Here is a 17322-nt window from a genome sequence, read left to right on the forward strand (position 1 = left end):
CAAAATATTCAGCTTTGAGTGTCTCCTTTTCATATTTGTTCTTAATAATCACTCAGTTTTAAAAATTCACCAGATGCTGTCAGTTACCATCTCCTCCAGTCATAGGAAGTTAGGATGCTGTAGCTCAGTCATTCTTGCATAGTCATTGTCACTGCCATTGTGTGATCTTCTGATGAGAGTCGCAATTCAAAGGGCACTTTGTTAATTTCAAAACTCAGCCACTAATTTTTCGTAGAAAGCATTTTTATCAACCGTTGCAACGACATAGATACTATGAAGTTTAATATATTAATTCTACGCCTCATGTACTGAATGGTATTATACTTGAGCAAAACAAGAGTACACATTGTAGCATCTGTTCTATGATGTACTAACAAGTAAAATCATTATCATTGGTGCTGTTCGTACCAGGATGAAGTTTTCAACCCAAACTGAGCTCAATGAAGCAGTAAGGATTGTAGACTAGTTTAAATCTGTTTGGGCTGGTTGGCGATTTCCCTGGAAAAAGCCAGTTTTTACTGCTCATCAGTAATGAATATAAATGACAGTCGAGTATTAAGTTAAAGTTAAGTTTTCACCAATTGTTTTGTTCGAATTTAGATGTTATTACACTATTACATGTAAACTCATTTTCCGTTTTGTTAAGATTCTTTATTCTGCCTTTTGCAGAAACTTTCACAGCTGTTTCTGGTTTAGTTCTTGGACCGAGATGTGAAAATAAGCTTTTAAAATTGTTCTGGTTGTGTTTTTCATTGGCAGCGGAAGTAGAAGCCAATGTTCCTTTGGTGATCTGTAATCTGTATTTATATTGGTGCTTTCTTCATTTGGATTCTAGGAGATCAGGGGTGCGATTCTCCGTAATCGGCGCGATGTCCGCCGACCGGCGCCAAAAACGGCGCGAATCAGTCCGGCATCGCGCCGCCCCAAAGGTGCGGAATTCTCCACATCTTGACGGGGCCGAGCCCTTACCTTGAGGGGCTAGGCCCACGCTGGACTGATTTCCGCCCCGCCAGCTGGCGGGAAAGGCCTTTGGTGCCCCGCCAGCCGGCGCGGAAATGACTTTGCCGGGCGGAGCATGCGCGGGAGCGTCAGCGACCGCTCACGGCATCCCTGCGCATGCGCAGTGGAGGGGGTCTCTTCCACCTCCGCCATAGTGGAGACCATGGCGAAGGCGGAAGGAAAAGAGTGCCCCCACGGCACAGGCCCTCCCGCGGATCGGTGGGCCCCGATCGCGGGCCAGGCCATCGTGGGGGCACCCCCCGGGGGCCAGATCGCCCCGCGCCCCCCCCCAGGACCCCGGAGCCCGCCCAGGCCGCCGTGTCCCGCCATCCCAAAGGTGGTTCAATCCACGCCGGCTGGCGTGGGATGACAGCGGCGGGACTTCAGCCCATCGCAGACCGGAGAATCGCCGGGGGATTCCCACCGACCGCGCGGCGGGATTCCCGCCCCCGCCGAATCACCGGTGGCGGAGAATTCGCGACACGGTGGGGGCGGGATTCACGCTGGCCCCCGGCGATTCTCCGACCCGGTGGGGGGGTCGGAGAATCGCGCCCCAGGTTGCCCATAAGCCAACATCTGACATTTGCATCATTAGCTCAAAAACAAAATACTTCTGCAAAATCTGAAATGAGAACAGAAAATGCTGGAAATGCGCATCAGGCCTAGCAGCATCTGTGAAGAGAGAAACAGAGTTCATGGGCGAGATTCTCTGGCCTCCCCCCGGTGTGTTTTTCGGCAGCGGGAAGCAGCCCACCATTGGCTGGCAAACCGGCTGCTGCCAGTGGGATTTCCCATTGAATCCACGGGGTGTGCTGTCGGAGGGAGCAGAAGATCTTACCAGCATGACCACCTGGAATATCTCGCACAATGTTTCAGAGATCTGGGGCGGGATTCTCCAACCCCCCGTCGGGTCGGAGAATCGCCGGGGGTCGGCGTGAACCCGCCCTGCCGCTCCAACGCCGGCTGCCAAATTCTCCGACGCCGGTTTTCAGGCAGTGAAAATCGTGCCGCGCCGGTCGGGGGCCGTTGGAAACGCCCCCCCGGCAATTGTCTGGGCCCCGATGGGCCGAACGACCACCCGTTACCCTGGGGGACCTGGCTTGGAGGGCGGCTTGCGGAGTCCTCGGGGAGGCACGGGGGAATCGGGGCGGGGGGGGGCACGACTCCGCCATGTCCGGCGCGGAGAAGAAACCCCCTGCGCATGTGCAGGTAACACGCCGGAAGTTCTGCGCATGCGCCAGAACACACCTGCAGTCCTGCGCATGCGCCAACTCGCGCCGGCCCGCTGTGGCCCTTCGGCGCCGGTTGGCATGGCGCCAACCCCTCCAGCGGAAAATACTGCAACTTACGGGCGGCCCGACACCGGAGTGGCTTGCGCCGCTCTTGGCGCCGCCGTCGGGCCGCCCCGCCAATTTTGGGAGAATCCCGCCCCTGACCTTTCATCAGAACTGATGGGTCCTGATGGGGACTGCCTGTGTTTTGGTGGGTTATCTAGAGCATTCTTTGTTGAAGTCCTACTCAGAACAGAGGTGAGGGAAGGGGCCCAAGTCAGATTTTAACAGAGAATCAGAGAATGCTCTACATATCCCACAAAAGGACAGGCAGTTAGGACCCATGTAGTTCTGATGAAATGTTAACTCTGTTTCTCTCCCCACGTAGGCTGACTGACCTGCTCAGTATTTCCAGCATTTTTGTGTTATTGTTCACATTATTATTTATTTTATTTCAGGGGAAGATTTATAGACATAGCGCTGGATTTTCCATTTCATGGAGAGGTGAAGGAGGTGGATTAGAAACTGAGGGGTCCACTTGCTCCAGTCCCCAAGTCTCTGCGCGTCTAATAAAGTGTCAGATGGCCTACTGGTGGCCAACCAATGGGAAAGAGGCAAATTATAGATGCATAAGAAGCTTTCTTTCTGACCACGCATCCTACCCTGGCCTCCTTGCAACCTTGTCGTTATTATCAGGGCCAGTTTCCAGTGCATTTTTAGGTTACGCAATATGGTCAGCCCTTGTGATTTTGAATTAATATAAAAAATAATATAGTGATGAATTTTTGCTGTATCTATATTTGCTGTGGAATATGAATCAAATCTTGCTGTAAATACATAACTTGTGGGTTTTGAGAATTGGCACAGTGAGCTGGGATGTCGGGTGGTAGAGGGGGTAAAGCCCTGACTAGAATTGTAAGGTTCCTTGCTCTTAGAATCAATCGCTATTATTCATTGAAGGTGCAGCATAGATGAAAATGCCATGTAAAATCACCCAGATACTGCCACCTTCCCCAACAGAATCTGCTGATACATTCAGTCTCAGTGGCAGGCCTCTTGTGCCACCTCATTGTAGCTGGCATAAAAGGCTCCCACGTTTTCTTGTGTCTTCCCGAAAAATGCTGCAGGCAAACAAAAGTTCCGGACAATTGGGTTGTTAACAAGCTTAACAGCCTGTTAACTAATGATTTCAAAATTGCCGATTGGCTGCCCATTTTGGCGCCTGCCTACAATCTCTATGGTTGGAGACTGGACCCTGTGGTAATACCAGGTATTGCAGTACCTGAGAGGTGGATGACCATTGGCTAGACCTAGGAGTCTACCATTGGCTAATGTACATAGCTCCGCCCTGAGAGGCGGAGTTTAAGAACCAATGCCATCCCAGCAGCCTTCACTTTATGTATCGAAGCTGCTGGGAACAGTCCTAGCTGATTAAAGCCTATTAGTTATGACTCACCTTGTCTCGAGAGTAATTGATTGCGCATCAGACCCCATGTCACAACACTGAATTTTTTTGTCAGTGCGAGGCAGGGCCGCTTACACAATTTGGGAATATAAAACCCAGCGCATAGTTTTCATAGGTTCATGAGTCTGTCTCCTGGAGAAGAGAAAAAGATTTTTCAAGTGTAAAGCCAATAATTTGTTCATAATAATTTTGCTAACGTGCAAATTAAAACAGTGCGACTATTAAAGTGGCCTAGTTTATGATGCTGCCTGGACATCAAGAGATGGGAAATGCTGAGGAAATGATTCTTCTCTTCAAACCCACCTCCACTCCCAGCCCCTCCCCTGGAAAGATTATATCTGGCACTTCATATTTAATTCCACCTTAAAGCTTAAACCCTAGAGGCTGCTTTACATGTCTGGACATGTACTGTGAACAGAATTTGTCAGGATGATTCTCGTAGATGCTGGGTTTACTGCAGCATCCATGTTAGTTTTCAAATGCAGCTTTATGTTTTATAGGTTTAGTCCAAACACATTCTGTGATCTAAGGTGAAGAAATCTTCCATTTGGTGTAGTTTCTTGGCCTCTGCTCCAAGTGACAGTAAGAGGCAGGTTAAGAATGCTGTAAGGAGAATAGCCTAATCAAATCTGATGTTCAGCAAGCGTGAAGATAGAATGGCTGACAGCAATGTTAGTGCTGGAACAGAGGATATGCTACACCAGAGTACGGAGGTGCATACTGTAAAGGGTATACTTGACTGTGATCCAGTTAAGTAATTAGAGCTGATCTCCACTAAGCGGGATTGACTGTGTCTCGCTGCAGATAGCCCGCTATTGGCAGATTAAGTCAAAGCAGCTTTTGCTGAATGGTTTAAAAAGTCAGAGCCAGTTTTGTTCAGTCACAGAGAATATCTGTAACCTGATAGTGTAGCTGTGTGTATAATTTAATTAGTTTTAGTTTGATTATTGTCTAAAAGATATATGATTTGTTTTCACTTCTAACTGATTTTGCAAATGTCGATTTAGTTTGGTTTTACTACGGAATGCAATAGGGATTGCACTGAAGCACAGTGCAGACCTGTGTGTATGTAAACTCCCCCAGGTTGAGGCTAACCCATTGCATTGTAGGTGTGCTGGCACCTGCAATTTCCCCCAAAACATTAAATGTAACTGTCTCATTTGGCGTAACAGAGGACTGTGTGCTTTTGCCTGTCCTGTGAATTTTTTTTAATGCCTTTTGTTCTTATGTACAGGCAGTGAAGCTGACTTTAGTTCCTCCAGTAGCACAGGCAGCATCTCAGCACCAGAAGGTCTTATGTCAAGTACAGGGAGCAAACGGAGCTCGGCTTCCCGCAGGTAAGCTGTTTCTTTTTAAAAACTAGGACGACAATCAATGCAACTCAGGTCTGTTGGCATAGAAGAAAAAAATGAATACTTACAACTGTTAGCGTTAGAAACTGAGCTATGCATTAAATATCCATTTTGTCAGGGAGTTTTAACACAGATGATTGCCTCAAATATGATTGAAAAATAAAATGAATATAAAAGATGGAGTTATTTGGAGCTCCTCCACTTAGGAGATCCTGTACACACTTATAGAATTTACAGTGCAGAAGGAGGCCATTCGGCCCATCGAGTCTGCACTGGCTCTTGGAAAGAGCACCCTACCCAAGGTTAACACCTCCACCCTATCCCCATAACTCAGTAACCCCACCCAACACTAAGGGCAATTTTGGACACTAAGGGCAATTTATCATGGCCAATCCACCTAACCTGCACATCTTTGGACTGTGGGAGGAAACCGGAGCACCCGGAGGAAACCCACGCACACACGGGGAGGATGTGCAGACTCCGCACAGACAGTCACCCAAGTCGGAATCGAACCTGGGACCCTGGAGCTGTGAAGCAATCGTGCTATCCACAATGCTACCGTGCTGCCCCGTGTTGACTTTTATTTGTCAACTTTCTCAAAGTTAATGTTCTCCAATTCTAGCTATTCAGAGTTGTGCAAGGGGTTTGTTTGGTCTCTCAGTGTGGAACAGTGCCCAACATCTGCTGTTCCCAAATATCAGCAGGCCATTTAGGAGGCTTGATGCATAGCTAGTTACAGGTGAAAACATCAGTCAGGCTCAGCCATCAGATTGGCTCCATTGGTGCTTTTTAAAAAGAAGTCAAGTAACTGAGTAAACATTTAAAGTTTCTGCAATGAAATACTCCCTGAAAGGTTGTTTCTTGAGTTTGTCTATATTGTCACGTTTGAAATTCTCGTGTTAATTTTCAATTTGCCAATGGGATTAACAACGAGGATTGCCAATTGAGAATCAAAGAAAAGTTAAGTTGTTTCTAGAATGAGCGACCAATTCATAAGGCCAATTTGACACCTAGGTAACGAGTTGAAAACTTCGCCCTCTTATTGAAATTAACACAAATTTACTAATTCGACAAACACATTAAGATGTTCACATACATCTCTAATCGGAGGTATTCTTCATGGAGTTTTAAATATATATTTAGCACTCATGCATTTTTCTGTGAGAAATTTCAGTAGAAACAAAATTAAAGTTCTATATTCTATCTATATATAACTAAATCAGAAAGTGATTTGATTATCTGTTGACAAAGCAAGTGCTATATATAACTATAAATGGCAGAGAACTTTAGTTTTCACTATAACATTACTAACTTAAGCTACGAGTATTCTACAGATAAATTCCGTTTTTGCAAAATGGTCAGGGACGAGTCCATTCAATAAAAAAAGGATTTTCCTTAAAGCTAGTATTGTGTAGTTCACCCTGAGAATTATAGTAAAGTAATCAGAGAACAGTGATACAATCACACAAGAAGATGGATTTATTTCAAAGTTCAGGACTATACATAAAAACAAAGATGAGTCAGCAAACGATTATTAACAATAATTTCTGCGAGGAAAGGCTTCAGCCTAATCGACTGAAAAAATAAACCCAAGTAACACTCACCCCTAACAGGCAAGTCCGTCAGTAAAGCCTGTATTTCTGGTAAATTGGTATTATGTAAATTTGAGATTTACATGTGATAGGTGAAATTAGAATGTTTAATGTTTGGGCAAGGTGAGATGTGACAGTAATATACTATTATGTGATGGGCCTGACATTTTAAGGCACTTAAATGTAAGCACATACTTTTGAATTGCCTCTTAATTCCTCGCCTCTCCATGGAGAACTACTAGACGTTTATCAGTGTGCACTGGTCATCAATTGTTTGAACTCCCATATTTTTGAACTCCCATAGTCATGGGGCTTCTCATGCCTGGAACTAAGTAATACACCAAATATTTGTCCAGCTGTGACACTATGAACATTTATTCCAGCAACAACATAGATGTGAATGTAGGCTACGGGCAATGTTTCTCATTCTTTGTCACTGAAGTTCGACTTTCAGGGATCATCATCATTGATTAAATGGCAAATGCTAGGGATGTATAACAGATCCATCAGTGTCTGTAAGGAAAAATGATTAATGGTTTGGGTGTCAGCTTTGTTCAGAGCACAACAAAGCGGGGGGGGGGGGTGGTGGGGGGGGAACACCTAGAAATGTGGTAAACATATTTGTCGCTGGCCTTTTGACTCTGCACCCTCATTATCAACTTCCTTCTGGGTTTCCCATCCAATTAGTGGTAGTGGGCTTGATATGGGCCCACATAATGTGATTTCAGTTCCAGGGTGGGATTCCACCCCCTTACCGCAGCATATTTTGCGACTGTGGAAACGGCCTCTCATTGGTCGGCGATGGGAACCTCCACTCTCACCACTGTCAATGGGATTTATCATGGTTCATCTCCTCTCCTCTGCCTGTGGGGAACCTGCAGCGGTGGGAGGGGTGGTTTGTTATCGGCAGGACCGGAAAATTCCACCTCGAGTATTTGAAAGCACAATCCAAAACTGCACATTGAAGGACCTGGACTTGGCGGTCAGAGAACTGGAAGTGTCTGCTTCACAGCTACACGCCTCCCTGGATATGCTACTATGGATTGTGAGATGACAGAAGGTGAAGCTCTTGTCTCGCAATGGGAAAGAAAGTGGTGGGGGATGGCAGAGGAGGGTGCCAGCAGGAAGGTGGCATCATGCTTCCGGATTCAATGCAGAAAGTGGTTTAATTATCGAAACAAAGAAAAGGTGAGTAGCACAGTGCCATGTGCATTGCCATCCTGCTGTGTGCATCACCCCACCCCCTCTCTTTGCTTTCTCAAGAATACTCGGTCGCATCAGTCCTCACAAACATTTCCCTTTTGCAGATGCACCCATCCTTTTCTTTATATTCACTTCTGCACAAACTCATTTGTCCAGTCTCCATGCCAATTTGTTGTGTATTGTGGAAAACTGACGCTACGAAACACGGAGGGTCAAAAACTAACTTTATTTACAAGTTATGCAACACTACAGATTGTTTCTTCACTCTACGCTCGTGATCTGTGGCTTAATACACAGTGCTCAATGCAGCAACTAAGGGCATGATTTAACTTAAATGAAACAGTCCTATGTCGGGTGCATGTAGCCGGGTGTTTCCCTACGATGGCAGCAACGAGAATGACCTCGCTACTAAATGGGATTCTGTTTCACTTTCGGGACTTGGTGAGGAATGCCCCGCTGAGGCGGCACTTTGTCCCATTTCCTGTATTAACGACCTCCGCTTGCCAAGACAGGACGAGATCAGAAATGGCGCCCTGATCTTTCAAGCCCCAACCGCGGCCTCCGGCGCACCAATGCTGGCAGTGCCACCTGGGCACCCTGGCAGTGCCAGGCTGCCCAGTTAACGATGCCAAGCTGGCAGTGTCACAGTGCCTGGGTGACATCAGGGATGCCTGGGTATCTCCATGCCCAGAGCCTGACTACCCAGTGGCCCACGATTGTCTGGGAGACAGTCCATGCCGGTACGCCTGGTCCACATTGGTGGAAACCAGTGCCAAACAATACTTGCTCGGTGTTAGATCCCGCACCTTGGGTAACTCTGTCGTGAGCATATTCAAGTGAGCCTGCCTACACACTTGAATATGCACATTTAGGCCTTATCCATTGTGGGCGGGGTCATGATCGCGACGCCTCATGGGATCACGTTATCTCCCATGGCACGACGAGGCCGGTAAATCTTGCGAGAGGTCTCTGGCAAGATTTTCCAGGCTTGTCGAGCCCTGAGTCGGGCTCAATAAGGCTGGTAGATCACGGCATGAGACTCAATGTGAATACAAAACATTTCTTCCCCCTTTAAATTGAACATCCCCAACAATTTCAAACCTGTGTAACATGAGCAATGATCAATAAGTCATACGGTTTGGAGATCGTTGCTCTCAGAATGGTTGATGGTGAACCTCTGGCATCTGCTTCTGGCATTTTTGTCTTTGTACGGATGTCACCAGTGGTTGTTTTGACCGGTGTCGATGTTGTAACTAGAGGTTGACTCTGTGCTTGGTCTGAGGCGCTGTCATCCTCAACAGTGTCTGTCAGTGCCAGGGGTGTAGGAAGGTTCAGCTCAGCTTTGTACAGATGAATCTGAATTTTCAGCAGCATTTCCGGTGGATCGGTTCTCCCGCTAACAGCTAGTCCGCATGCCCCTCCAGGTGACATCATCTCTAGTCTGGACAGTATACGAGACAGGCCCAGTTTGTGCAAGGATCGCGGCACAAACCCATTTTTCCTCTGTGGAGTAGTTCCTGGCCAACACACCTCGTCCTTGATGGAAGACACAATGTTTTGCTTTATTTCCCTGCCATTCTGTCTGTCCTTGTTGTTTCTGTTGAACGATTTATTTCATTTTCAGAGGTTTCAACAAGTTGAATGCTGAATGCAACTGTCTCTTCATCATTAATAATGCAGGAGAACTTTTAGACGATGAATGAGCAGTATTATTATACATCAGTAGGAATTGCTTAAGGACGGCACATTGATGGAGTGGTTAGCACTGCTGCCTCACGGCACTGAGGACCCGGGTTCGATCACGGCTGCGGGTCACTGTATGGAGATTGCGTTTTCTCTCTGTGTCCGCGTGGTTCTCACCCCCGCAACTAAAGATGTACAGGGTAGGTGGATTGGCCACGCTAAATTGCCCGTTAATTGGAAAAATTTTAATTAAAAATAATGTTTAAAGGAATTGTTTAAGGCGTTTGATCAGCGAAACTTGTTCCCTGGTTGCTCTCAATGTGTGTTTCAAGGTTTGAATGAAGCATTCTACTTGTCCGGTTGTAGCAAGATGGGACGATATGTTAAATACCATTCTTCAAGAAACATTTGAATTCTTGGGAGACAAATTAAGGTCTGTTATTGCTTACCAATTGCTCATGGAATCAAACCTACCAAAGACTTCTCACCTCTCAATCGTCTTTTCTGATGAAGTTGACTTCATTATGGCGACTTCTGGTCACTTTGAATGAACATCGATTGTTACCAATAACATATGTCCTTCAAAAGGTCCTTTGAAGTCGATTTGCACCCATTCCCAAGCCTCTTCCGGCCATTCCCAAGGAATCAGCAGTTCTTCCAGTGATAAGTTTTGTACTTTGACACATGAACAACACGTCCCAGCTTTCCCTTCGATCTCCGCGTCCAATCCAGACCACCAGAAATAACTCCTTGCTATTTCTTTCATGCGCACAATTCTGCAAGGCCCTCATGCAATTTGTTTCACACTCGTCTTCTCAATGGTGGCGGAATGATCGCTCTGAGCCACCAAAGAAGACAACCTGACTGTACAGCCAGCTCCAATCTTCTCGTGGAGTATGGTTTCAAGTCAGGTTTTAGAACTGAGGTCTTGCCTCGTAGTACCATATCCATTACTTTGGAGAATATCGGATCAGTCTGAGTATACTTCTTCACTTGTCCTGAAGTGACAGGTGTTACTGTCTACCTGTTCAAAGAAGTACTTCCATTTGAGTAGTTTGATGAACTACTTGCTGACAAAACAATTGGTAGTGGTAATCGTGAAAGTCCATCTGCATTACAATGGAGACTTGGTTGTCAATACTTGATAGTGTAAGTATGTGGAGACAAAAGCAATGCCCACTTTGCATTCTACATGGTGCAAGTGAGAAAATTCCTGTGTGTGGCCCAAACATTGTCGTTAATGGATGATGGTCCACCAACAGCGTGAAACTTCTATTGTACAAGAATTGGTGGAATCTCTTTGATCCAAAGGTAATTCTTAAAGCTTCCCTTTCAATTTGTTCATAGTTACTTTCATATTTGCTCAGTATTCGAGATGCAAAGTCAATGGGTGTTTCTTCGCCTGGCGGGATGATGTGGAATACCATTGCTCCAACACCATAAGGGGATGCGTCACACGCCAACTGTAGGGATAGGGTAGGGTCAAAATGCATAAGGTCTTCAGATTTGAGCAACTCTTCTTTGGCTTGCACAAAAACATTATTGCACTGATCCAACCACTCCCACGTCTTGTTTTTTCACAACATGTTATGCAATGGTTTTTAAAAGGTTGCCTAAGTTGGAACAAATCTTCTGTAGTAATTCAACAATCTTCGGAAGGATCACAACTAGTTAATTTTCTGAGGAGCAAGCACCTTTGGTTGCCTTGACCTTCAAAGGAGATTTGTGAAGGCCCGTGGAATAGATCACATGTCCCAAATACCCAGTGGAAGACTAGAAGAACTCACACATGCCCTTGTGGACACTCAGTCCATAGTCTTCTAACCTTTGAAGAGTGGCATCCGGATTCCGAAGATGGTCCCCTTCATTTTTTCAAGTGGCTAGGGTGTCATCCAGATAGCACTGGACTCTGGTTAGTCCACTCAAGATCTGATCCATTGCTCTTTCAAACAATGCAGGAGCTGATGTGATACCAAATGGTAATCTTCGTTACCGAAACAAACCTTTATGTGTCACAATTGTCAGAAGTTCCTGTGACTTCTGGTCTACATTCATCTGTAAGTATGGCTGATCAGATCAATTTTTAAAATAAATTTAGAGTATCCAATTATTTTTTTCCCTACTAAGGAGCAATTTAGCGTGGCCAATTCACCTACCCTGCACATCTTTTTGTGTTGTGGGGGTGATACCCACACAGACACGTGGAGAATGTGCAAACTCCACACGGATAGTGGCCCGGGGCCGGGATCGAACTTGGGTCCTCAGTGCTGTAAAGCAGAAGTGCTAACCATTGCGCCACCGTGACTCCGATCGATTTTGCTAAAATGTTGGCCCCCCTGCCAATCCTGCAAACAGGTCATCAATGTGGGGTAGTGGATATTGTTAAGTACACAACATTGGATTAAGGGTGACTTTGAAGTCTCTGCAAATCCATACGGATCCATCATTTTTGGTGACTGGTACTATTGGTGCAGGTTCCATGAAAACCGTCTTCACCAGCCATTCCAAGTCACTCTCCACTTTCAGCCTGATAGCATAGGGTGCCAATCTTACCTTCAAGCTTTTTGCTTGGCTTCCATCTTTAATCTTCAATATAACTGAAGCCTTTCATACTCCCCAGTACTTTATCACACACAACAGTGTGCTTCTTTAGAGTCATCAGGTTAACTTCGGCCCAGTTCAGTCAAATCTTTTCTAACTGTGTTCAACCCATCAGTGCTGGATAATTGCCCTTTTACAACATGTAAAGGCAAGTCTGCTGTTTACTTGTTAAGCTGCACAGCTACATTAATGTGGCCCGTCAATGAAATCACTTCACCAATGTATGTCTTCAACACTATTCTTGAAGGTTTCAAGGGAATGTGTCTCAGTTTGTCCTGATAGAATGCCTCTGGCAACAGCAAGACTGCTTGCTGCCCTAGTGTCGATTTCCATCTTTACTGGCAGTCCACCCAGCAGTGGAGTGACCCTCTATCTATTTGTAATACCAGCAATGGCTAGCACATTCAGTGACAATTTGTCTCCAGAATGCGAGTTGCCTCGTTTCACTCGACTCATTTACATAGCATGAACACTTCTCTTGTTCTGTTGACATGCTGTTTGGTTAGCACATGCTTCTTACTATTTTTGCTCGTAGCTTGCTTTTGCTTCCTGTTGGCATGTTCTAGATGACCTTTTTTTAACCATAGCTTCTGTAAATTATATCCTTGCACCAACATTCTGCAGCTGAATTTGTTCAAATTCATTTACGGGTTGTGGGCATCGCTGGCTAGGCCAGCATTTATTGCCGAACCCTAGTTGCCCTTCAGAAGGTGGTGGTGAGTTGCCTTCTTGAACCGCTGCAGTCCTTGAGATGTAGGTAAACCCACTGTACTGTTAGGGAGGGAGTTCCAGGATGTTGCCGCAGCAACAGTGAAGCAGCGGCGATATATTTCCAAGTCAGTGTGGTGAGTGACTTGGAGGGGAACCTCCAGGTGGCAGGGTTCCCAGGTATCTGCTGCTCTTGTCCTTCTAGATGGTAGTGGTCGTGGATCTGGAAGGTATTGTCTAAGGAACCTTGGTGAGTTACTGCAGTGCATCTTGTAGATGGTACACATGGTTGCCACTGTTCGTCGGTGGTGGAGGGTTTGAAAGTTTGCGGAAGGGGGAGCAATCAAGCAGGTTGCTTTGTCCTGGATGGTGTCGAGCTTCTTGAGTGTTGATGGAGCTGCACTCATCCAGGCAAGTGGAGAATATTCCATTACACTCCTGACTTGTGCCTTGTAGATGGTGGGCAGACTTTGGGGGGTCAGGAGGTGCGTTATTCGCCGTAGGATTCCTAGCGTTTGACCTGCCCTGGGACCCACAGTATTAATGTGGCTAATCCAGTTCAGTTTCTGATCAATGGTAACCCCCAGGATTCAGCGATTGTAATGTCATTGAATATCAAGGGGCGGTGGTTAGATCCTCTCTTGTAGGAGATGGTCATTGCCGGACACTTGTGTGGCACGACTGTAACTGCCCTGGCTTCATGCATCAGTGACATGTAAAGGTTTTGAAATTCTTAGGTGGCGATTCTGCTGACATTTTGTGTATCTGAGAATTCAAACTCAGTTGCTGAGCCTCTTTCGCACCCAGCTCCATTGAAATGCCAATTTCCATGGCCTTTTTCAGAGCAACGTTACTCTTGGTTAGCAACCGTTTCTTTCGTGCTTCACTTTGCAGACTACAGACCAATCAGTGGTCTGCAAAGTGAAGCACTATAGATGTATCATTCCACTCATCACCAAACTCACAGTATTCTGCAAGTCTTTTTAATACAGCCAGCAATTGTGCAATAGGTTTCCCCCTCTTCTTGATGTCTTCTGTGGAATCTCAAACATCCTGCAATCACCAAAGTCTTCGCTGAATAGCGTGCTTGGAGGATCTCTACAATTTGTTCATACGTTTTCATGCCTGACTTCTCTGATTGCACTAAACATCTGAGGAGATTGAACGTTTTACCCATCATGCTCAGGAACCTGGAAGCCCTAATATCTTCTGCTATTTTGTTTTCCTGCACAAACTAGTCAAAACGCTCAGTTTAGGAGCCCCATTGCCCCAACATTTTCATTGAATGGTCCCACGGCACCAAAATCTCACGCCAATTTTCTTCCCGTGGAGGTTCCCCGTATGCACACTTTGCAATATGTTTTCAGCAGCTACCTTGCTTTTCCTGTTTGAAGAAGGCAACCACCCGGGCTTCAGTCTGTTTGTTAAAATACCTTATCTCCATAATTGCTCTGCGGTAGATTGCTACTCACGTCCACCTTGTCTGCAGCAAATGCAAGAGCTTTTCATCTAAGTCTTCTTTCCCGCCATTCGTTATTTCTTTTTTTCTGGATGGCTAGCAAGCACCGTTCAAAGTCCTCGTTGCCAGTTTTTGCATTGTGAATTGTGGAGAACTGACACTAGGAAACACGGAGGGTTAAAAGCTCACAGAACTTTATTTACAAGGTGTGTTCGCTACTGGCAGCTCCTTCACTCTGGCAATTTCCCGGGCTACCGACCTGTGACATCACTTCCGGTGACGACATGCATATATTAATACATAGTACTTACTGCCGCTGCTAAGACTCAATGTAAATCATAACACCATCCTCAGTTGCCTCGGCACTAAGATCTGGAAATCTCTCTCTAAACATTCCTGCCTATCTAACTATCTTTACTCTTTTCAGACACTCTTCGAAGCCTAGTTCTTTGACTAGGTTTTGGCTATCAGCTCTGATATCACCTTCTGTTCCTTGGTGTCAAATCTTGCTTCATGACGTTCCTGTGAAGTGCCTTGAAATGTTTTATTACACTACAGGCACTATATAAATGGAGGTTGTTGTCAGAAATGGGGAGCTCCTAGCTATTGGATTGTGAAATTAATAAAAGCCACTAACCTAATAATAACACCTCACAGCAGCTCTGTTAACTACCTGAAAACACCACACAGCAGCTGTTAACTACCTGATAACACCTCACAGCAGCTGTTAACTACCTGATAACACTGCACAGCGGCTGTTAACTACCTGATAACACCGCACAGCAGCTCTGTTAACTACCTAACACCGCGCATCAGCTCTGTTAACTACCTGATAACACACCACAGCAGCTGTTAACTATCAGATAACAACGCACAGCAGCTGATAACTATCTGATAACACCGCACAGAATCTCTGTTAACTACCTGTTAACACCGCACAGCAGCTGATATTTGGATTTCGGCGGCAGCGGTGCGCAGGGGCCTTCTTGGAGGTGAGTAGTGAGTTTAAAAACCTTACCTTTACAGGAGCAGCCCTTTGGATTTCGGCGGGAGCCGGAAGTTCGACCTCTGGCAAGTCCCCCCCCCCCCCCCCCCAATAAATTCTGGTGGAGAGGAAACCCGAGACACTACACGTGTAGTGTCTCCCACCCACCCTCCTCCTCTAACCTAATAATAAGACCCATTGGTGTAAGGTAAGTGCCATATTATATTATATATTATTAGCATTGTGCAGGCCAAGGATTGGAGGTGGAGGAGCAGTCTCTGTCAGCGAGAGAACCTGAGAACATCTCAGAAGGTAAGCAAGTGATTTTTACTTTTATACCTTTTTTCAAATTGTGTGTGTCGGGGGGGACAGAAAAGCTGTGACCTGAGTGGCTGGTTGCGATTCTAACCTAAATTTTTTTGACTATTTGGGAACTAATTAAACATAATAACTTAATTATAATTTAGAGGATATCTAAGCCAGAGATCGGAGGATATTATAGTTAGCTATCGCATTTCTATTAGAAATCTAGTGCTAGGAAACAGATAGTTGACAGTAACTTTGTAATTTAAAAAAAAAAAGTATTTATAAAAAAAAAAGACAAATTTTAATTTTAATTAATTGACGCAATGTCAGTTAGAGGGGTGCTGTGCTCTGACTGTGAGATGTGGCAGGTCCGGGAGGCTTCCAGCGTCCTGGATGGCTTCATCTGCAGAAAGTGCACCCAACTGCAGCTCCTCACAGACCGCATGGTTCGGTTGGAGCAGCAATTGGATGCACTTAGGAGCATGCAGGTGGCGGAAAGCGTCATAGATCGCAGTTATGTAAGTGTGGTCACACCCAAGGTGCAGGCAGAGAAATGGGTGACCACCAGAAAGGGCAGGCAGTCAGTGCAGGAATCCCCTGTGGTTGTCCCCCTCTCGAACAGATATACCCCTTTGGATACTGTCGGGGGGGATAGCCTATCAGGGGAAAACAGCAGCAGCCAGAGCAGTGGCACCACGGCTGGCTCTGATGTTCAGAAGGGAGGGTCAAAGCGCAGAAGAGTAATAGTTATAGGGGACTCTATAGTCAGGGGAACAGATAGGCGCTTCTGTGGACGTGAAAGAGACTCCAGGATGGTATGTTGCCTCCCTGGTGCCAGGGTCCAGGATGTCTCCGAACGAGTAGAGGGAATCCTGAAGGGGGAGGGCAAACAGGTAGAGGTCGTTGTACATATTGGTACTAACGACATAGGCAGGAAGAGGCATGAGGTCCTGCAGCAGGAGTTCAGGGAGCTAGGCAGAAAGTTAAAAGACAGGACCTCGAGGGTTGTAATCTCGGGATTACTCCCTGTGCCACGTGCCAGTGAGGCTAGAAATAGGAAGATAGAGCAGACAAACACGTGGCTAAACAGCTGGTGTAGGAGGGAGGGTTTCGGTTATCTGGACCACTGGGAGCTCTTCCGGGGCAGGTGTGACCTGTATAAGATGGACGGGTTGCATCTAAACCGGAGAGGCATAAATATCCTGGCCGCGAGATTTGCTAGTGTCACACGGGAGGGTTTAAACTAGTATGGCAGGGGGGTGGGCACGGGAGCAATAGGTCAGAAGGTGAGAGCGTTGAGGGAGAACTAGGGAATATGGACAGTGTGGCTCTGAGGCAGAGCAGACTGGGAGAAGTTGCTGAACACAGCGGGTCTGGTGGCCTGAAGTGCATATGTTTTAATGCAAGGAGCATTACGGGTAAGGCAGATGAACTTAGAGCTTGGATTGCTACTTGGAACTATGATGTTGTTGCCATTACAGAGACCTGGTTGAGGGAAGGGCAGGATTGGCAGCTAAACGTTCCAGGATTTAGATGTTTCAGGCGGGATAGAGGGGGAGGTAAAAGGGGAGGCGGAGTTGCGCTACTTGTTCGGGAGAATATCACAGCTATACTGCGAGAGGACACCTCCGAGGGCAGTGAGGCTATATGGGTAGAGATCAGGAATAAGAAGGGTGCAGTCACAATGTTGGGGGTATA

General features: G+C 46.1%; 1 protein-coding gene across 8 annotated transcripts in view; it reads left to right on the forward strand.

Moving 5' to 3' along the window:
* LOC140385361 (syntabulin-like) overlaps positions 1-17322 on the forward strand; it is a 194264-nt gene that overhangs the window by 130147 nt on the left and 46795 nt on the right. For all 8 annotated transcript variants that reach the window (XM_072467438.1, XM_072467439.1, XM_072467437.1 and 5 more), the window contains one exon: positions 4970-5072. In XM_072467438.1, coding sequence (XP_072323539.1) covers positions 4970-5072 — 103 coding nt within the window. The remainder of the gene's footprint in view (positions 1-4969; positions 5073-17322) is intronic.

This window comes from Scyliorhinus torazame, chromosome 11, assembly GCF_047496885.1.
Source record: "Scyliorhinus torazame isolate Kashiwa2021f chromosome 11, sScyTor2.1, whole genome shotgun sequence".
Classification (NCBI taxonomy): domain Eukaryota; kingdom Metazoa; phylum Chordata; class Chondrichthyes; order Carcharhiniformes; family Scyliorhinidae; genus Scyliorhinus; species Scyliorhinus torazame.